General features: G+C 43.4%; 1 protein-coding gene across 25 annotated transcripts in view; it reads right to left on the reverse strand.

Moving 5' to 3' along the window:
* Positions 1-18,179, reverse strand: part of LOC106039396 (OX-2 membrane glycoprotein-like) — a 50,566-nt gene extending 32,387 nt beyond the window's left edge. For 12 of the 25 annotated variants that reach the window (XM_067002281.1, XM_067002273.1, XM_067002234.1 and 9 more), the window contains exons 1-6: positions 17,901-18,179; positions 15,919-16,000; positions 14,832-15,158; positions 13,908-14,174; positions 11,902-12,018; positions 161-3,363 (exon numbers count right to left, since the gene is read on the reverse strand). In XM_067002281.1, coding sequence (XP_066858382.1) covers positions 3,356-3,363; positions 11,902-12,018; positions 13,908-14,174; positions 14,832-15,158; positions 15,919-16,000; positions 17,901-18,164 — 1,065 coding nt within the window. In that variant the 5' untranslated portion in view covers positions 18,165-18,179 and the 3' untranslated portion in view covers positions 161-3,355. Of the gene's footprint in view, positions 1-160; positions 3,364-11,901; positions 12,019-13,907; positions 14,175-14,831; positions 15,159-15,918; positions 16,001-17,499; positions 17,519-17,572; positions 17,600-17,900 lie in introns of those variants that run through there. The other 13 variants (XM_048057096.2, XM_048057095.2, XM_048057094.2 and 10 more) reach the window with 3 other exon arrangements.
* Between the last annotated feature and the right edge of the window lie 3,715 nt (positions 18,180-21,894).

Raw genomic sequence — 21,894 nt, forward strand, 5'->3', positions numbered from 1 at the left:
GAAAGCTGTTACTCTGCATTTGTTAACCTTCTATAAAGTTACAGGTGACCAGTCTAGTTTCCCTGAAGTGATTTAACCCTGCTAATGAATGTCAGCCCCCTCCTGAACTCCCCCAGCCCTGGCTTCTTGCTTCCCACCCCACTCTGCTAGCACAACGCACCTCAAGTGGTGGGGCCAAGCAACACCCGGCCAGCTCCGCCAGCAGCTCCCAGGCCATAACAAGCAGCCCTTCTGCTGTTCTGCATGGGAAAAACAGCTCTTCTCCCTGGGAGACACACAGCTTGCCCTGCACTGTGCTCGGGGAAGTGGTGCTGCCAGCTGTCTCCCTTCCCTTTGCTGTCCAGCCTTGGAGAGCCAGGAGGAGAAACTACCAACTCCCGTCTCTCCAGATGAGATATGTCAGCAGTGAGACTTGTACTTCTGGCCAGCCTCTGCTAGGGAGTTCTTCAGAACTCATCTGTAGCAAAAGAAAAATCTAAGTGGCAGTTTATGTTATGATCTCAAAATCTCTGGAAATCACCCATTCCACCATCTGGTGGAGCTCAGGCAGACTGTAAGTTGCTGCCTTTCACTGGTACTGCAAGACCCAGGACGTAGTCCCATGACTCTGAACTCCTTTAGGGAGATGGGAGTGTTGCCACACGCTTTTAACTATAACCAAGTTTCTGACTACATTTTTTTTAAGCTAATGCCATGACAAACAAAAACTGTTGCTTCACAATTCACTCCCAAAAGGTCATATGTCTTTAAGAACACAACAGGCCACCTCTGCCTTTTCCAGAGAAATTATTCACGTACTTAGAGCTCGTGCATGATGCTTTTCTCATTCTACTCTGCTTGATTTACAAAAGCCCACACATGCTGTGAATGCTACTTACAAATAAAAGGAATCATGTGGCCTTACTTTCAAAGTCACTTTATTTGGCTTCTTTTCAGCAAAGGCAAATACACAAAGCAGGACAGTCAATACATAAGTAAAGGATACAACTTCACATAAAGAATAAATAAGCAACAAACATGAGACTCCGCTAAAAATATACATTTGATTAACCAAAGAAGTTTTCAAATCTGAAGCAAACTGCAGGTGCTGTGGTTAAAAATACTTATGTAAATTCATCTCAAAACTTATTTCACTTGAAAAAAAATTTTTTTTTGAAGAAAAAACACCTTAAAACTCCCCTGCTTTCTGTACAGAAAAGAAGGAAAGTGCAAATCGAGACTACAAAAAAGCCCAACTTAGAAGGAAGGGTTTCTGCTATCTCAAATCTGCAAGCAGAAAAATACAGACCAGTTGGTGTTTGGAGTGGACCAGATATTTTTTGCTAGGAAAAAAATGAAATAAATAAATAACACATGTTGCACCTGCACAGAAAATATCACCCCTCATGCTCTCAATAATACATGTGGACATGAGCACGCACAAAGTTTTGCCAGACCCTTGAGAGGCAGCCACTCTGGATGGCAGTACTCTGACCAGGCTAGTTCAGAACAAAAATTCTGTTCTGAATGAATTGGCCACAAGTCTCACAGCTGTCAAACCTTCTCTGTTGATTTTTTAAATAGGCGGTTTATACAGTTGGCTAAGACTAGCGCCAGGTGCTTCCAGAGCTTCCTTCCAGTCTCAGCTATTTCATGCATCTGGGAGACGGCAGAAACCAAAATACCACATGCTTCATGAGACAGAGTACTTCAGGTGCACAAGCAAAGGGTTATCAAACCCAAAAGACTGGCAGTGATCCCAATACATTGGCAAATATTAAGACGGAACAAAGACTGAGCAACACCTTAAACATCAGCATTTGAAGTAGAACAGAACTTACTGGAGGAACCCTGCAGTCCTCCCGGCTGTCGGTAAAATGGGCCACAAAGTTGGCACACCCAGAGGTAGGTTTGTTTTTAGCAAGGTTCATGCTGTGAAATAGGCACAGGGGTCCAGTGAGGACTCAGGAGGCAGTGGGCATGCTTAGGCATTGGCCTCCTACATGAACTGAAATACAATGTCCGGTAGCCTGCTCTCACAACCATGTGCTGCAGCAGAGTGAACAGGTGGGACGGGCAACCAGAGAAGTAAGCCTGGAAATGATCATACCAGCAGACATGGGTAGGCATTTCGGGGGAAAAAAAGTCCAAAAAATAAATAATTAAAAAAAGGGAGAGAAGGGTTCCAGTCTTACCTGGGGCAGCTTGTATGAGTAACACGGAGTCTTTATCTGCTACTAAAAACATGGCAAAGTAGTAAATTCAGCTTCTGTAAAACTTCCCACTGATACCATTAAATCCTCAGTAGTGATGCAGGGTAGTTATCTCAGGGCATAACATCCCACATGACAAAGTCCAAGTATGGGAAAAATTATTTAGGCCAGCAGAATAATTTGTTTGTGCTTAAATACAACAAGAAAAGATGAAGATGGGGAGACTATTCTAAGCAGTGTATAAGCTGACCATGAGGACAACGGAGGAGGCTAGTCCATGCAATTTGAAAGCTAAGCAAAGGACAGGCTGGGTTAACAGCACTGTAGCAGAAAGAAAGAGAGAGAATGACAGCAAATTAGAAAAGGTAAACAGTATCTAATATTTCCACTACTGGATTTTGCTTCAGATCACTTATATATTAAATAATATATTAAAAAAAATAACAAATGAAAAACACAGCAAAGAAGTGGGATTTAAAAGAAAAGTCAAATAAAATAAATTACTTAGAACACTTCTTTCTCAACTGTGGTTGCTACTGCTTCTGATCTGTCACCTGCCATGGACCCTGTTGACCTTTTACCAACAATTTTTGGCAGATTTGGTCTCTAGAGACAAGTCAGAAATACAGTTGTTGCACACTCACTGAGGAAAGGGAGTTGCATCAGCTGGATAAGAAAGAAGAAAAGGTGATATCAGGAAGGAGATGAATGAGGAGTTGCACCAAGTGAAACTGCAGGCAGCAATTAGCAAAAACACCCCCCCAACCCACCCCCATCTCTCCACTGAAATCAATTAAGTACTGGAAGAGGATCCCCAGAGAGCTCACAGAGCCTCCATCCCTGGACATCTTCAAACTTCCATGGGAAGAAGGCAAATACATTTGGAGACTGGAGGTACCAAGATTGGTACAAGCATAGCAGATGTTGCCTGGCTGCAGAAGGGTGGACTACGCGTTCCCTCTAGTCCTGCTTCTTGTGATTAATGGATAACAAGCATTGTGCTAGTCTTTCAGTGATGAACACGCCATCTAGACAGTGCAGTGCTCTGGTCCTGATGCATTTTCCTTTTATCACTGCTACTTTCTAGCCATGGAAGTCACTGCTTTTAATGTTGACTTCAGGCTGCCAGGCCACAATGATCAGGTAAGATGAATGGAAATCCTCTAGTATCCTAGAAAACAAAGGAAAAAAGATGAATTGTGGCCATCGTGTTGCTGCCCCAGGTCTTGCTGAGCAGTGTGGCTGCTGATGGAGCACACTTTGGGGGAAAAGGCAGGGAGGAACAGTCACAGAACTGCCCTCCAGAGAACTGCCATAGGACCTTCCCTGCTGCATCGTGAGTTACCTATCTTCTTAAAACACCATGAGAAAGGCTTCATTCTCTGCTCCCCTCACTTCTTCTGTTTTCTACAGGTGATACTTTACCTCAAAGAGGAGGGTCACATGCCTAACACACACAGGGTTGTTACATCAAGCAATCCATGACCAAATTTCTTAAGGAAGAAATTCTTCACTCAGAGGGTGGTGAGGCCCTGACACAGACTGCCCAGAGAAGCTATAGATGCCGCATCCATGTGGATGCTGGTGCGACCCCAAGTGCAGCCAGAGCCATCACTGGCACAGCTCCTTGCCAGCTTGCCCTGCACTAACAGTATCTGTGCCCCTGTCCTCCCCAGATGGGTGCTCTCAGGCACCTTAGGCCCCCTCCTTATTTTGTTATGCTCCAGGGGGAATACTCTAAAAATTCACAACTAGCTTCACCTGGGGAGCAGTCAGTGACCCCACCTCAGCAGCAGCTGCCAAGAGACTTTACTGGTACAGAGTGAAGCTCGGCAGTGGAAAAGGGGTTTATAGACCAGTCTACATTATTTACATTACACAAGGTATCAATGTGCAGTTCTATTTAAGTTAATGACTGATGGAGGAAAACAGGCAGTTACTATGGTCCAACGATGACAGGAACATTTTCTTTTTTAAAAAAGTAATGAAAAAGGGAGGAGCAGAAAACATAATGCCAGTGGGAAATTTGCATCAAAGCCTGGTGATTTTGATCACCAAAGTTTTAAAATCAGTCACAGAACCATAGAACAATCTGGGTCAAGAGGGACCTTAAGGATCATCTCAAAATCATCAGCCTAGCTTAGAGTACTCCATTGTTCTTATTCTGAAGCAGAATAAACAGAAGGCTTCAGAACAAGTATTCCTTGACGTTCATCTGCTTGCATCATCTGGAAATTTAATAACATACCTTGAAACTAAGAGGACAACCGTCATGTCCCTTTTTAAATGGACAAAATTGGCAGCTGAGTGCAAAGCCTTATTGCATGTTTAAACAGAAGAACAAAAATAAGAAGGTATTTTCAAACAAGCCATGGGGAATACAGAATGAAAAATTTCCAGGATTAGTGTTAATCTATTTGCATATAATAGGAATAATTTACTGAAGATAAGAAAAAAAAAAAAAGCAAAACTTCCTCCATTTCCTACAAATAAAATTCCAAAGAAATAGGCAAAGTTATTACACTGTTCTTTGTTTTCATTAAACCATGACTACCGACACCCATTCAAATGATATTTCAAATTTTGCAAACTGTTGATCTGAAGACAAGATTATGTGAATTTTAAACAACAACATGTCTACTTAACCACGGAATTTTAATTATGGCAAATACACAATGCAAATTTCAGAATATTGCAGTGTGATTGGGAACATATCAAACCCTAGCTTTGTTTATAAACGGTGAAAAGCAAGCCAACTTTCCTAGTTTTGGTAATACACAAATAGGGATGTTTGTTGAATATATAGTTTGGTATTTCAGAATTTAATGGTGATGTTTGAGATCCAATTTATAATGCTATTTTGTGTGTCTTTGAAAAAAATCCTTCTTGCATAGCATGACCAGGAATTAGGAGACAACTATTAAATATATGCAATATGACAAATGCTTGGAAAAAAATCACAATGGAAGAGACTTCCAAAATTACTTAGTGTATCTTGTACTGGATTTATGTCTGCCCTACCCACCATTTGCACTCATTTCAGTGACAAGTAATTTATCCAGAAGGGGTCCATATACAGGACAACATAGCAACCTGCTTAAAATTTGACAGCTAACAAGTTTAGTGCAAGTATGAAAAATAAAACCCCTGGCATCCTTGCTCTTTGTGTAGGAGAGTAAGAAAAGCTTCCATCTCCTGGTCTAAAGAACACTGTCTACAACTAAGGTATTTTTTTTAAAAGGAAAAACATTTCATAACTGAGCAGATAAATAATGCCTACCAAGGAATGAACAAGAAATTGAAGCAGCCAGACAACTTCATATACACCATAGGAATGCAATTTATCATCCTTTTCAGCTACTGGTCTTTTTTCTGCTTATATACAAAGTACTATTGTTCAAATAAAAGAGGGCAGGCTGGGAAAGTATTTTATTTAGTGCAGAAATAAAAGCCACTATGATGCATGGGACGGAAACTGTGTTAGTCACACATAGTAAAGGCCTCCCTGTCTGCTGAGGAAGGGCTTTGTTTTTAGCAGCACATACTTAAGCTGCTAAACAGAACAACACCTGAGAGGTTTCCTATGCCAGCACCTTCATCTTGTCGGTGGTGAGCAGGATTAGTTTCATCCTTCTGGACAAAAAAAAGCCACACTGCGGCGCAAACATCCCTAAAGAGGCAGGGCCACCTCGCACGGCGGTGCAGGACCTCAAACCCGAAGTGCTGCCAGGAGGGTTGGCAGTGCCTCCGAGCAAAGCAATGCAACCCCAGCTGCTCACGCAGGAGCCACGGAAGGCCCAGCTGGCACATCTGCAACTGCATCAGGGGCTGCTCTGCCTGTCATGCCAATGCTTCGCAAGGGTGTTTGCACCTTCCTGACACAGAGAGCTACCCCGGTGCCGGCCCCAGCCAGCGCTGCCTTCTCCCTGCCGGTTTATCTCCAAAACGGAAAGCAGGATGGTGAGTGTGCCTCTCCAGCAAAGGGGACACGCCGTGGGAAAGGGTGATGGGGAATCGCACAGAGCACAAGCTCTGCCCACCCTTAGCCACGAAAACAGGTAATATTAATACATGGAAAGCTCCCAAAGAGTGCCCATACCCTACTCTGTGTGTGATGCAGACTGGAAGGTACTGCTGCCAGGCATGGCTTTGTAAACAGAGCAAATTTAAGCGACTTACTAAGGAACAGAAGTTGTCTGCAAGCAGAAGCAGTCTGCAAGTGTGTCATGAAACCCAGAACGCATCTTTTGCTTCCCTCGTGTTGTGAAATATTTGTGTCTGTGGTATGCCAGATGGGCAGTCAAACCCTGATGGCATCAAAATTACTCCACTGCTAAAGTGTTCGTATGGGTCCTTTTTGTTTTTCTCTTTACACTGTTTAGGTCTTCTGGGCTACAATATTTTTATATTTTTTTTGGGGGGGGGGAGGAGTTGTTTGTTTGTTTTAGTGTTAAGTAGGGTAAAGGAGTGAGGTTATTGTAAGCAAAACAACTTTCAATTACACCATGGCATGTTTTTGCTATTTTGGGTGATTTCAAAATAGGACAACTAGAATCTCTCGCTCACAGTAAAGCCACATTGCAGAGGGAACCAAGGCGGTTCTAGGAGGAGCCTCCCCCACAGGAACACTGTGCCTGCCAGAGACCCATTCCCCTGGGAGCAGCACAATGTGCCCCGCTGGCTCCGGACACAGGAGGCCTCTGAAAGGCTGACATTTAGCTGTCACTTCAGGAAATCTATTTTGAAAAGTCTCATAATACCGACCCATTACGGTGTTGTTCTCTACTATTCTCCTACTATTAAGAAAAACAGATCCTGCTCTGTGTCAAAGCACGCCCACTGAAGAGACAAGCACTTACACAGACCAAATAAGAACTTGTGTAATTTATAAGTCAAAACTGATAAACACAGCCTTCCTCAAAATGAATAACCACTGGAGGATCCTCCCAAAATAGTCCTTACCTTCACTGTAAACAAGAATAAGGCAATGGAAAGCTTGTTCAGGTGTTTGTTCCTGAGTTTCCTGAGTAACTGGAATCTACCACACGTGACTTCCATATTATCTAGCCTTTCAGGACATCTTAGGTCCCCAAAATTTAATTTTTTATTTCCTATATATTCCAGCTGATCAGCAAAAGTGTTATCTGCAGCTTAACAGAGCTGGATCTGTATTATTTGCAGCAACTTCAGGAATTCAAAAAAATAATAATCAAGGAGCCTTAAATTCCTATTCAGAGTAGTAAGTGATGTCTAGCTGGTAATGCAGAGATTTTTATTGTTTTATAGCACTCTTGTAACATTCCAGGTATACCGAGGTTCAGCATCTCTTCAAAGCTCATTGTCTGTATTCTGACAAGCATTTTGAAACAAGGATTTTAATGCTTATTAAAATAAGTAATTTCATGGAAAATTTCCACATGAAGGAAAACTTGAATGTTTCAATTTCCAAACTGGACAAACACATTGTCATGTTGGAGTTTTCTAGAGAACAGATTTTCTGATCAGTCTTTTCTCCTCTGACTCCTCAAGATTTCGTCTTCCAGATTCACCTAATCTGATCATCCTCCTTAGGTCACATCATACCTATTCAATAACACGCTCCAAGAAATTGTCATGGGAATCATAGGATCATTTAGGTTGGAAAAGACCTCTAAGATCATCAAGTTCAACCAAGATGAAACAGTCCCATTTTTTGTCATGTTATTGTAACTTTGAAACACAAATATACTATTTGACAATTTCTAAAGCTTTGCACATAGCAAAACATGCATAAGCTACCCAAGGTAGATCATTTTTTTTCTTACTTGGATACCAACGGGAAAAAAAAATCTGTTTGTGAAATAGACTTTCCTTCCAGAAAACCACAAGCCTCCAAAGAACACTTTGCTTGGAATTTAATCCTGCTGTAGGCTGCCAGCTCCTGAGAACTTACTGTAAAGATCTTCAAATGGCCAGACTGAAACTTGAGCATCTTTCAGGTCTTAGAAAAAAGAGCGGATGCTGAGGAAAGCATATAGGTTGAGACATGTATGTGGTAGGTGAGCCACAGGAATCTGTCAAGACTAAGAACCTTTATTTTGCTTTGGTACAAGCAGCTGGCTCGTTAACTGGACTGCTTGACATTGGCATGCTCTACAGTGAAGCACTATTAGCTGAAGCAGTTAGGAAAAGGTGCAACTTTTTACCAGAAAGTATCACCGACAAACTCCTAGCATGGGTGAGGTTACATCTGCAGAAAGGTGGTTCACCGTAGCCTGCTCATCGCTCTTAATCAAGTGACAACACAGCCAGGTTTGCCTCTGTGCTTGGCAGAGGGTGAAGATGCAAGCTTTCCAATGATTTTGCATCCCCTCTTGCTCCCAAATACATGACTTTTTGCCAAACTTTAAAGGCTTTGTGAAGAGTTGTGAAGGCTTCACTTGGATTGTTTTTGCAGAGAACCAAAACACGTATGTGCTCTGTAACTGGTACTTATGGCAAACGCCCAAGGGAAGGAACATCAGCTTTGAGCCTCAGCTCTTCATCCTATTCTCAAGTGTCTGCCACAGGGAGAAGGGAGAAAACAAAAACAAAAGCAAAGCAGAAAACAACAACCCTATTCTCAGCAGCAAAAGAGGAGAACATTTGACAGAGAAGGCTCCCCAGCCATACAGATAAAAAAAAACAGTATTTTAATAAAAAAAAAAAAAGGCATCTTGACGAAACTGGAAAGGCTTTGCTTTCTGTCTAGTGCAGAATCAAAAGAACTATTGAAACCCCAGGCAATAGCCTCAGACAGACATTGGCATCCTCCAGTCAGTGCTATCAGCTCTCCGCTAGGTTGTTTTTAAAAGTGCGTGCAGAAGTATGTGTATGTAGGCACTGCTTCTTGTTTTAACAGAATCTTGAGCACAGCAGAGGGTAAAACCAGAAGAGCTTTCTGCAAGATGTTACTCTCTTTTGGGGGAATCTTTACACTTTAAAGAATATAACAGATTTCACGGATGATCAGGGAAAAAAACAAGTCACTGCAAAAACAGACTAGGATCAAAAGTTTACTGTTGACAGGGGAATTAAGGATATGGAAGAGACTTCCTCATTACTGTGTGGCAGCTGGGAGTGGTAACACCCTAAATACAGTGTAGTACTTTAAAACAACAGACACCCAAAGACTACCAAGCCTACTGTAGAAGTCACATCCCAGCACTACTACAACCCGTGGTAAATGGGAAGGAACACTAACAACTGAAGTTCCTAAAATCTTGCTGTTGTTCATAAACACCAGTACAACAAACTTACATCCATTGCTAAGTTCTGTTCACCTAATTTTCCCCCTCTGCCCCAGGTATTAACAATCTCATTAATGATGACTTGTTGGCTATAGGGGCTGTAGGCTGAGAGAATCCACTTCTCTAATGGCTCAGAGCTTGGAGCCAGCAGTTAAGGAAGGAGGTTTCATTTTACACATACTATGCTTTTCTATGCCTTATGCTTTACTTAAAAGGGGTGGAGGGGGTTCTGTTCAAAGTTTCCAAAATAACGTGTAGGCTTAGTTGTTGCACATCACAACTGGTGTCTCTACAGCCAGAAGTTGTGTCCTGCACAAGCGGCGATGTGGTACACGGATGCATGAAGTGGCATGAGGGTTCAAAGTCTGACAGACAGTGGATGGTGCAGAGGACAGGAAACCTGCCATGAAGCTAACCATCCTGACTGCTGGGATGGTCTTGTGACATGTCATCACTGGAAACATAGGCAGGCACTGCCTGGAGAACTTAATAGCCAAGGACCAAAACCATGCGAGGAGGAATATTAACACCCTCAGCCTGGTCTGAACACAAACAGCCTGTCTAGCCTAGCCATGTTTCACTGACAGACCTTGCTCCTGCTTGGGCCACCAGTGCGGCCACAGAACCTGAGCGTGCTTCTCCTCATCTGGCGTGCAACAAAGGGGATAACATATTCTGCAAGGCAGCACCCGCACTGCATAGCGATCTCCATGTCTGGACACTCTCTGATCCACTCCAGAGGGTGATCATGGACCTCTGCTAGGCCACCCCTGCCTCAGGGTCTCTCCTGCTTTGTATAAGCTCAGTGGTGTTTGGAAGGGGGTTTCCTAAGAACAGAACCAAAATACAGAACCAACTCCTTGTCCTTTAACTTCCAGTTTGGTCTGAAAATTCAAAAGGAATTTCCTCTTCTAAATGCTTTATAGGACTGATGCAGAGCTCAAACACATTCTGTTATTAAGTAGTAACATTTGGTTATATTTGGGGTCTAAAAAGCATTAATTTCTCCTTCTTCTCAATGAAGAGTTTTGTGTCCCTGGCAGCAGCAGCTGTACTGGGTTACCCCGTCTTAACAGTAAGTGCCATAGTTCTAGACACATCTGATGTTCTGGAAATACCTCTTTAAATTATCACATCATCATGAAGTGTCTGAAGATTCAGAAATGAACTGAGTCAATGTGGCCTGGCTTCTGACAGTGTTTCTAAACACAGTGATAGAATTTAAAGCCAGGCATATCATTCTTATCCTGTCATGCAAAAACAAAATTAGCAATGACCATCAAGTCTCGAGATTTCTGAAACTTAAGCCTTCTCCTCCTATTACTTTTCCCTTTCCTTTCTGTTCATAGCAGCAAAGACTAGAGAGCTGAGCTGGGCCCCTCACTACAAGAAGGACATGGAGGTGCTCAAGAGTGTCCAGAGAAGGGCAACAAAGCTGGTGAGGGGTCTGGAGAGCAAGTCTTACGAGGAGCGGCTGAGGGAGCTGGGATTGTTCAGCCTGGAGAAGAGGAGGCTCAGGGGAGACCTCATCGCTCTCTATAGGTACCTTAAAGGAGGCTGTAGTGAGGTGGGGGTTGGTCTGTTCTCCCACGTGCCTGGTGACAGGACGAGGGGGAATGGGCTAAAGTTGCGCCAGGGGAGGTTTAGGTTGGATATTAGGAAAAACTTCTGTACCGAAAGGGTTGTTAGGCATTGGAATGGGCTGCCCAGGGAAGTGGTTGAGTCACCATCCCTGGAGATCTTTAAAAGACGTTTAGATGTAGCCCTTAGTGATATGGGTTAGTGTAGGACTTGTTAAGTGTTAGGTCAGAGGTTGGACTGGGTGATCTTGGAGGTCTCTTCCAACCTAGACGATTCTGTGATTCTGTGATTATTGGGTCACCACACGTACAAGCACATTGCACTGACTACAGTTTCTCCTTCATTCAGCATTAGGAACCAGGCTCACATGACAAGCTTGAGCTAACTTCTCCATCACATCACACTGTGTCTTAAAATGCGTAAGCATGCTGTGACCAGAAGAAAGCCCTTCCTCGAATTTTCTCACCAATGTACCAGTTCTCATACGAAAAACTCTATGAGCAGACCTACACTTAATTCTTTGTTGTCCTTCCATGAAAATAAGGAAGACCAGCAAATTACTTAATTCTGCTGAGACTTCCACGAGACAGCAAAACAAGGTAGTGTATCCTGTTCTGCTTGTATCCTGCTCTCCTGACTTGTAGTCTTGCATTGTCCTTTAGCAGTAGCAGTGGGAAAACAGCTCTTGAAATTGCATGCAACTGAGGCAACCTCTAATAACCACGAACACATTATGAATTTTGCAATATGACAGTCCACACACCTTAATGATATCTCAGCAGTCTCAATCTTCTCTGCTGACAACAAGACCTTATTATGGTTCTATGGCTCAAAACATTGGTTTCCACACCACGACTCACCGCCATAGGTCCTCTTGCATATCCTCTTCCTCCACCTCAGAGTGATCAGAATCAGGACCAAGATGACAAGTAAAATACCCAGAGCAATCATCAGACCCAGGAATGAGAATCCCTCTTCTATGAAGAACAAAAAAAAAGCAAACAGAGATAAATTTATCTATGAAAAATAGAAAGAGAGCCAAGAGAAGTATCCGTTTAATGATAACTGTTCCTAATCAAGAGTTTGTGAAAGTTATTGCTAAGCTTCATAAAAGCAGCAATTGCTTAGGACAGAGTGTGTGTATCTTCCAAGACAAACATACTTGCCCACTGCTTTCCAGAAAATGCTTTGTAAAGAAAAGATGTTCGTCCCCAGCACATAAAATTGTCATTCCCACCCTTATACAATAATTGTGACACATACACAAGCAGAATTTTATGTGCCCTAACACTTTCTGAAAAGCTTTTTGTTTACCCTGAATCTGCATTTTAGTTTGTAAAATAAAAGCTATTCCTATTACTGTTAAGCACATAAAACTGTTGCAAAGACTAAATGAACTTTCAGAAAAGAAGATAGCGTGTTTTGATTCGTGCAAGTAGCTATAAACAACATTTGAGTGTAAATGTCCCTCTCTAGTTGGGCATTAGCCGCTTGATATGACTGCCATTAATCAAAATAATAACATGAACGCTCAGTTCAATGCTCACTGATATTAGTGAGAAAGCTTACCGAACGGAAATTTAATTGAATTGAGCCAAAGCTATTATGTCTTTTAACACAGCTAGGTTGAACTAGAAATGCAATTAATTTGAATTTCTCCTTCTCTAAAATACAAAAAGATTACTAAAAGAACAAGCTATTCCTGGACTCTTCATTCTCCTAGTAAAGAATAACAGGAATCTCAATTTCCTGCTTTTAGAGATACACACTTACCTTTTTAAAAGGCCAAAACAAAACAATATTGCATTTGAGACAGGATGGAAAGATTTATTACGATTCTGCAATTAGTGTCTCTCAGAAGTAAGGACTAATTTGCTGTTGAAGTTCGAGAGAGATTTTAAAAGTCAGATTTTATTCTTTTTCATATAACAATAATTTCTCAAGCATGTAATATGGGAAATAACCCTTAAACCCAATCTGCTTTTCTTGTTTTCCTAATTTCTGAAGTAGCAAAGTGATCTTCCTTTTAAGGTTCTGGATTTGGGTAAGTGGATTTTAAACCACCTATGCCAACACTCCTGTGTGAACTGAGGTTGGTACTTCAGCTTTTCATGTTTCTATTTCTCATCCATAGGACTGGGGCCGAAAGCTTTCCAGCAGAACAGAACATTGGAATAAGAAATAAAGTAGCGCTACCAGATATTCAGAAGTTAAATACCCTGTATTTAAGATTTCCCCATAACACCGATTTAAGTATCTTCAGCTGATCACCTTCCTATCTGCCCTAAAATACCATTCCTCCCTGGCCATTAGTGCAATACACGTGTCTCTTGGCTAAAACGTCAGAGAAACTAAAGCATATTGCACAGGTTAACTGAATACAATACCAAAGCATGAAATAAGTTTATCTGAAACATTTGCTTAACTGTTGTTTAATAGAGAGCTTGTTATTAATTTCAAAACTTCCACTTCAGTAATTATTAAGCCACTCACAGCATTTTTACTTCATAAAAATGTTTTTCACCTGATACATACATCTATACCTATCTAGATATCTTTGGAGTGTCAAAGAAACCAGGAAGGCTTGCCCGAAAAGTGACATTCAGCTTGCTACAGAGTGCATGGTGCCTGTACCTCCCTGGCTGACTAGTGTTTTTTGGTGTTTTTTTTTTTTTCCCCTGTTGGAGGCAACAGTATATCCTCATCTCAAAGACAACAATAAATGCAGAGTAGGGTTTCTTTCCTCCTTACTTGGCACAGACACATTTCACTCCCTCTCTTTCCCAGCAGATTCCTATCCAAACATGCTATTGCAAAACACAGAGGCCAAGGGAACGCTAACAAGGACTTAATATCATTCACCTACCGTTTTTGATTTTTACGGGCAATTCCATTTCTTCATTCTTGTTGCTTACTCTGCAGGTCAAGTCCTGCTTACTGATGCTCTGAGAGTCAGAGATCTCCAGTTTACTGGTGATGGACACTACCCCGTTGCTGTGCCTGACCCTCTCCTGTGTAGGGGTGTAATTGAACAGGTTGTTCCAGCTGACGGTGGGCTCTGGGAGGCCAACAGCATTACAGATGGCTATCAAATGACCTTCGGAAATGTTATAGTGGACAGACGCACTGAGACCTTCCAAGACACAAAAGAGACAATCCATCACCACAAAGAGCATTGGTCAGAAGCAGTAAGTAACAGCAGGTTAAACGTTATCAGTCAGAGAGAAGCTCACTAGATTCTCACACACACCCATGGCACAGGAATGCAGAGAAAGCTCATTGGGCCAAGTCCTCCCTGAGATTTAATGTTCCTTCCCTTATACTGAAGTGATATACCCCAAAGGTTTCCCTTTATCCAGAATCCCAGGTTTTACAGTGGTTTGCTAAATTAAAACCATTATTTTGTCCATTTTTTTCTCCTGTCTGCTAATCCCTGGTCAATGCTAGGGATCAGCAGGGCAGCTCACAGTGCTGGGGTTGTACCTGGCACCAAAACGAAACTGCAGTAGGCAACATCGCCCCCCCCATGTTCCAGCTGGGACTTGGCTTCCAGTTTGGCTTACAAAGATCTCGCTCCTCACTTTTTAGCTGCTACTAACAAACATGGATATCCCAGAGACAAAGGCACCACAACAGGCTTGAATATGACCCCAGAAAGTCTTGTTCACTGCAATAAACCTCTATTTCTACAGCATGTCCTGCTGAGGGTTGCTCCTACCACTGCAGTTTGAGTCCACTTGAGGAAACCCCTCCCTTTCCACTAGAGACATATCCCTGCAGAGAACCTCACCAAAGACACTCAGGCAGGTCCGTCCCGACAAGGAGCCACGAGGGAAGACGTTGAAGAGGCACGTGTAACACCCTGTATCATCCAGTTTCGCAGCCCAGAAAGTGATGCTTGTGTCATTGAGTACCAGACTTGTGAAATTCATCCGGTCTTGGTAGGGCTCATGGATCTTTAATCCTTTCAGGGTGCTGTACGTAGCTATATTATTATGCGTTTTTTCAGAGTCCTTCTGCCAGGTCACTTGCAGAACATCCTCGGGCTCTGTCAGGGTACAACTGAGAGTCGCAATGTCGCCCTCATTCACCTTCATGTGTTCAGTCTGAGTAATCACTGCAGCAACATGAAACAGTTAGCAAAATGGGCAAATATCACACTTATTCAGAAGCCTGACACTATTCTGAGCCCTGGCATACCCACAGACTTAACAATTCAACCAACTAAGCCCTATTTCTATGTTCTTCCCCCGCCAAGGAGTCTCCTGAATCGTCCTAGAAATCAATGACGTTATACTGATTCATATTGGCTGAGAATCTGGCTTCTTCTAAACTATTTACAAGAAAAAGACATCCTATTTCTGTACCCAGCCCTGCAGACTTCCACCTCAGTTTTATTATATCAGCTCATGGTTTCCCATTCTCAGCAAACATGTGGACAATTTTGCTTCCTAAAAGCTAGAGGAAGATTGAACACAGGGGAAGTGCATGCAAATCCCTTCTTAGAGTACTGAAGGGCAAAATAGGCTAAAGAAAACGTCTGGACTTTATAGCTTCAGAGTTTGTGGTGCATTTGAGAGGGATGGAGAGAAAAAGAGAGATTTGTTCCAGAGAAGATGATCAAGGAAGTTGTGAACTCCAGCAAACACAAGTGTCCAGTCATAGATATGGGATGTTGCATGTCCTCCCCATCTCCAAATCCTGTTCCAGGAGATCTGGTGTCACATCTGCCAGCCCCAGCTATCTAATGTATGTCAAATGGCACCAGCAATCTGGATTTTACCTATTTTTGCCCCTTAGTCTGACTGGTGAAGGCTTGGGAATTGGAAATCAGCTCACCAGCCATTTCTAAGCAGATTTAGGGAAATTGAACTTACCATTTGCCTTTCCGAGCACAAGACAAAACAAACTCAAAAACAGGGCTTGGAAAGTCATTTTGGAAGGGAGCATCTGCTTCACCTGAAGAAAGATCAGAAGAGATGCATGGTTTAATAACAGATCATCTTCTGGTTATATCATGACTACAAGATGTGAATGCTAATGATTGCTTTGTCATTTAAGTAAAACAAACTTATCTGGGTAGATGACAAGTACTACAATTAGACAATAGAGATACCACTGAGGTCAAGGTGTGAACGTTGCATGATGAAAGCTAGAAAGGCATTAACTTTCTGGATTGTTCTTCACAGAACAATGTTCTTCAAACATTTACGTACAGAATTGCAAACTGCAGTTTATTCTTTCATAGAGCTCATGAATATGGGTTTGCTGAATGGATGAACTGGTGCACATGAAACAAAGGGTTATTACACTCTTTGTTAGACATGCTTTTGAAAGCCTGGTGCTTTCAGCTCAGAGACCCATGGACATGAGCAGATATGAGCTTTTACTCAGTTGCACTGTGATAGCAGAAATATCTACACAAACACTAGTGGAAGAAGGTGAACAGAAAAAAAGAGCCAGCGTCAGCCTTCAGACGTTCCTGGCAATGATTTTCCTCCACATTCGCACACACAGCCTGCATTGTGTGTCCAGTGGCTTCCACCAGGAGCGTAACATTGGTGTACAGCTCACGAGATCGAGGGATAAACTGAAAACATCTCGACACAAAACAGCATGAATTGGGGAATCTTTGGGGCACATCGCACCTGCTACATACAAACATTTCCAGGGAGGCAAAGGCGGCAAAACTGAGATTGCATTGCTGCTTTCAACTTACTTCATCACTTAATATTACCACAATGCTACCAAATTGTTGACCTGCCTGGAATTGTACCTGCTGTCATATTTAAGTGGAAACATTATTTTGCCTAATAATAATAATAATAACAATATTTGTAACACATATCATGTACACCTTCTTGTCTATGATTATAAACTAGCTGATGCTTTCTGGGAGCGTCTTCTACCAAGAACACAAGCAGACCCCTACTTCTGTAAGATTTTCACAACATGGAAAAAGCCAGAAAACAGAAACTGTGAAGCATTTTCTATGTTATCATCTGCCTTAAAAAAAAAAAAAAAAAAAAAAAGGATAGCTAATGAATAAATAAGTAAATGAAGAGAGAAAATTCTGTTTAAAAAACGACTTCCCAACAAACTCACACATACAACACGTACACACTCTGCCACTAGCCTGCCTTTACATTTCAGGCTCGCTGTGCTAAAACAACTCCCGGGACAACTCCACAGATGCCAAGTGTGAATACAGAACAAAATCTTGTGTGTAAAATCAAGACCTCAGCAACAAGCTTAATGCATCAGCAATAAGCTCAATGAATAACAAATTGATCAAGTAATAAAGCACAGGTAGTTGAGCATGGCTCTGCCATGGTCAGACAGCATTCCTAAAAACACACAAAAATCAGGAGCAAGCACAGCAAGTCAGAGGGAAGTTTGACGTTACAAAAGTGCATATAGACCACAGAAAGAAGCGCTACGCATGCTGGAAAGCACACCTTTCATAGCGATTACGGCTCGTTGCTTTTATTTCCCTTGGTAAGACCATAACCTGGTAGGACAGTAACACACCATTGCTCCCATCCGGCGTAGCTACAAGATCTCCTTTCCACGAGCAAACAGCGGGTCGTGGAGCCACTCTGGTCACCCAAAAAAAGTCCTGTGGGATCCCAGGCCCACCCTAGTCTCCTGGTGGGAAGGGTGTAAGACAACAGGGCAGCCCTTTGCCGCATCCCGCTTTCCACCGCCGCACCCCAGAGGTCACCCGAACCCCAGCGCCGCGCTGCCCCCCGCCCTCCTGCCTCCAGCCCCGGCCTCGGCGGAGGCTGAGCCCCCTGCCCTCAGCCAGCAGGACCCGGGCAGCACCCGACCCCCCCAAACGAAAGCCCCAGGTACTCACGCTCCGCGCCCTCGGGCGCCGACAGCGTCCGCGACAAAGGCAGTGACAGCGGCCGCGACACTGGCAGAGCCCCGCTGCTGAACGGGGCGGAGCGGGGCGGGGCGCCCCCCCCAAAAAAAAGTCCCGTAACGGGGGCGGGCAGAGCCCTCCGGACCCACCGGACCCCCGGGGGCTCGCCCCCTGCTTCCTCCTCCTCTGGGGCCGCTGCTGGCTGCGATGGGAGCAAGGTGGATGAGCAGCGGAACAGCGCCGAACAACGAGCATTAGGTAATAACATCCGTTAGCATTAATAGCATTATTTATTAATTTAATGTTTATTGTTATTATGTTTGCATTAAAGGCTTTCATTTTGCAACAAAATGCTAAAAGTAGAATCCAACAGCAGGGGCACACGGATCAATAATAATTTATAAGAATGGCCAAGAGCAGTGACGTTCTCCATCCAGACATTAGGAAATAAGCATTAAAAAAAAAAAAAAAAGTGAAAAAAATCTTATGGAAGAGTCATTTTATGATATAAAATCTCTAGGCAAGTTGATTTTATACCCAGGATCTTCTACAGCATCTTCCACTGCCAACGCTGCTTCTGCTGCCACCAGAGCTTTGTCCCAGGCTTGACAGAAACAGCCCACTTGTCAATAAGTACAAACGACATTCTTTATCACCTCTACAGGACAGCCAGCCTGTGTCTGCTGTTTGCTGTTTCTTGCTGCTTTCACACCTACTCTCACACTTGTGTTCACAGGTCATTCATACCAATTTCAACACTTCTGTTACATAGATAGAATGCTCCCTGTTTTAAAACATCATGGCTCCTGGGGAAAAACACCAGACTTGACACAGTTTACACACACACACACGACCCCCCCCCCCCCCCCCCCCCAAATAGCTTGACAGAGATGCCCATGTAGTGGTCAAGAGCCCACATAAAATGGAAACCACTTCTTTAAGACAGATATGTGTGGTCAGGCAGTGGCTCTTCCAGCTGGATACAACCCTTCTTAGAGACAACAGCTCCACCACCACGCTTGATCTAGAGGAGCCCTTCCTCTGACAACTAACAAACCGAAGCCCAAACTCTGCCACTGCCTTTTTTGAATATTTTCTTCCATCTCCTAAGGCCAAGGAGTAGGTCTTGAGTTCCTCAGATTTCCCTCCACCAGTCTTCCCTTTTTTGTTTTGGGTGGAGAATGGGTGCCCTCCAAAGCAGGTCTGGTCTCCAGCAGCTATTCTACTGTCCTACTGCTTGTTGCTTGAGACTGATGTACCTATACTCCTCAGACATTTTTTTTCTTTTTATGAGAGAAAAAAAAAATCTCCTGTAATTACCTGCCTTCATAAATGTTGAGGGGATTTCTGAGGGAACTTTAGAGACCTGCAGACTATACAGCTTAAAATAAGTTTATCCAGAAGTGCTCTGTGCCATCAAAGCAACAAAAGCAGGGAAGTCCCAGGGACGTCTTCCTGCACTTAGTTCTTGATAATAAAGGGGACATTCAAGGGACTTGAATGATTTATTTATTTATTTATTTATTAGCTTTCCCAGTAACCCATGTCTTCTGAGGTGGAAAGGTTCTATATTTATCTAAATTTTTCTGTTCCCTCAAAAGGCTGGGGGAACTGAGAGAAGAAGGAAGAAAATGATGAAAGGGTCTTCTTCTTTGGAAAAGAGGGAGGAAGCCAGAGCTGAGCAAAGAGAGGATAGTTCTGAAGCAATAAGTGAAGACTGGAGGTAACCTCAGGACAGAGGCAAACAGAAAGTACACCAGGCAGACCAGCAATTTCAGATAATAAAAACTTTTTATATTCATTATAGAAGAAAAAGACACAAAAGTCCCTTTCAGCCCCATTCTCCACTCTCATTTCAATTGCTTCTTTTAGCAAGCTCCCAGCTCAGCTCAGCAATTTCTGCCCAGTTCCACAAAGTTCTTTGTACATGACCTGCCCTCGAGCTGGTGGTGGCTGGGGTGACACTGACTCTCTAGTATGACAAAGCCTTTGAAGTCAGTGAGAACGAAAGTGAGTAGAAAGCTCTTGTCCTACGTTCTGGAGAGTTCTTTGTGCCCCTCCTTTTATTTTTTTCACCTGCAATGCTACGTGTGTGCTAGTGAAAAAGGAAATCTGAAATCCCTTTTGTCACAAATGAGTTCTATTCTTTAGTTTTCCCTTGCCTTCTGGGCAGACGCTCTCTGCTGTGGATGCATTTCATAGTTCTTCTTGTGATTTCTGGACTAATAATCTCTTCTAAGCAGAACCATTTGAGCCAGTAACCAGTGAAACTTTTACAGGCTAGAAGAAAAGGACGGCGTACAGCTGATGCACATTGCTGGTATTTAACAGGAGGAGAAAATAGCGAGTTAGAGTAAGAGTAGAGGCAGTGCCAAAGACGTCAGTAATGACAAGAGCACTAAATATTGCAGGACATATCAGCTGCTGGGGACCTGCATCAAGACCGTGAGACCCTGCTGACTGAATGCCCCTCTTGGTCTGCTCACATCAGTTAATATAACCCCCTTCATCATCAGATCCAAATAACACTATTAAAAGTCACAAATGCTCAGACACTTACACATGGAGGTCCTGCCTGGTTTGAAGCACCTGCTGCCTACCATCATGTCCCCAGTTGCCATGTCCCCCTTAAGACCCTCTCTGTTCTCCAGCAACAGATCTAGGAGGGCACCTTTCCTAGGTGGCTCCCTTAGCACCTGCACCAAGAAGTTATTATCGAGGTGCTTTAGGAACCTCATGGACCTGCTTGTGTCAGCCGTGTGGTAATCCCAGTTGATGTCTAGCAAACTGAAGTCTCCCATAAGGACAAGGGCAGTTGATCTTGAGTTATTTCTTAGTTCCTCAAAGAATAAGTGTGTCATCGGTGTCGTCATCCTGGCCAGGTGGTCTGTAATAGACTCCCATGACAACATCCCCTTTATTTGTTTGTCCCTTAATCCTTACCCAGAGGCTCTCAACTTTGCCATCACCAACTGCAAGCTCCACACAGTCCAGCCCCTCCTTTATGTACAGCGCCACCCCACCACCTCGCCTGCCCTGCCTGTCCCTCCTGAGGGGCCTGTAACCATCTATTGGTTACATCTACATCTATTGACACACCAGTAACAGGACTCATCCCACCAGGTTTAGCTTATGCTAATGATGTCATAGCTGTGGGACTGGGCCAAGACTTCTAGCTCATCCCTTTTATTCCTCATACTGCGTGCGCTTGTGTAGAAGTACTTCAAATGCACCTCATTTTATGCAGCACCTTGTGGAGCAGACTGAAGGACCTCACTAGCACACAGTCCCTCTGATTCTAGCATGCCATCCCCTAGCTTATCACTGGCAGGCCTGGTTTTATCCCTTTCCTCCTTTGACTCTAGTTTAAAGCCCTATCTATCAGCCCTACTAACTCCTGGGCAAAAATCCTTTTCCCCCTCTGAGAGAGGTGTGTCCCATCTGGTGCCAGCAGGCCTGATGTTGCCTAGACCTTCCCATGATCAAGAAACCCAAAGTTCTGCTGGTGGCACCAGTCTTGAAGCGACGTATTGATGAGCCAAGTCTGCCTGTCAACATTGATCCCTCCTATCGGAAGGACAGAGGCAAACACGACCTGTGCCCCTGATCCTTTAACCAGTCACCCCAAAGCCCTAAAGTCCCTTTTGATTGCTCTCGGACTTCTCCTTGCTACTTTGTCATTACCAGCCTGAAAAAACAGTAGTGGGTAGTAGTCAGAGGCTGTACTAGGAGATTGACTTTCCTGGCAATGTCTCTTACCCAAGTCCAAGGACAGCATATCTGGCCCTCTGTCTCTTTCAGAAGGGAGTCTCCCATGACAATAATCCTTCTTTCTTTCTTGGTAGAAGATGTAGTGATGTGGGGGGTAAGTTGCCTTGCCTTAGGCCCCCCTTCCAGCCAGGATGGGCTTTCATCTACATCGTTGTTCTGACTGTCATGTTCTAGAGCCTCATACCTGTTATATAAGGGTAGATGGGAAGGTGAG

Source organism: Anser cygnoides, chromosome 1 (genome assembly GCF_040182565.1).
Source record: "Anser cygnoides isolate HZ-2024a breed goose chromosome 1, Taihu_goose_T2T_genome, whole genome shotgun sequence".
NCBI classification, from domain to species: domain Eukaryota; kingdom Metazoa; phylum Chordata; class Aves; order Anseriformes; family Anatidae; genus Anser; species Anser cygnoides.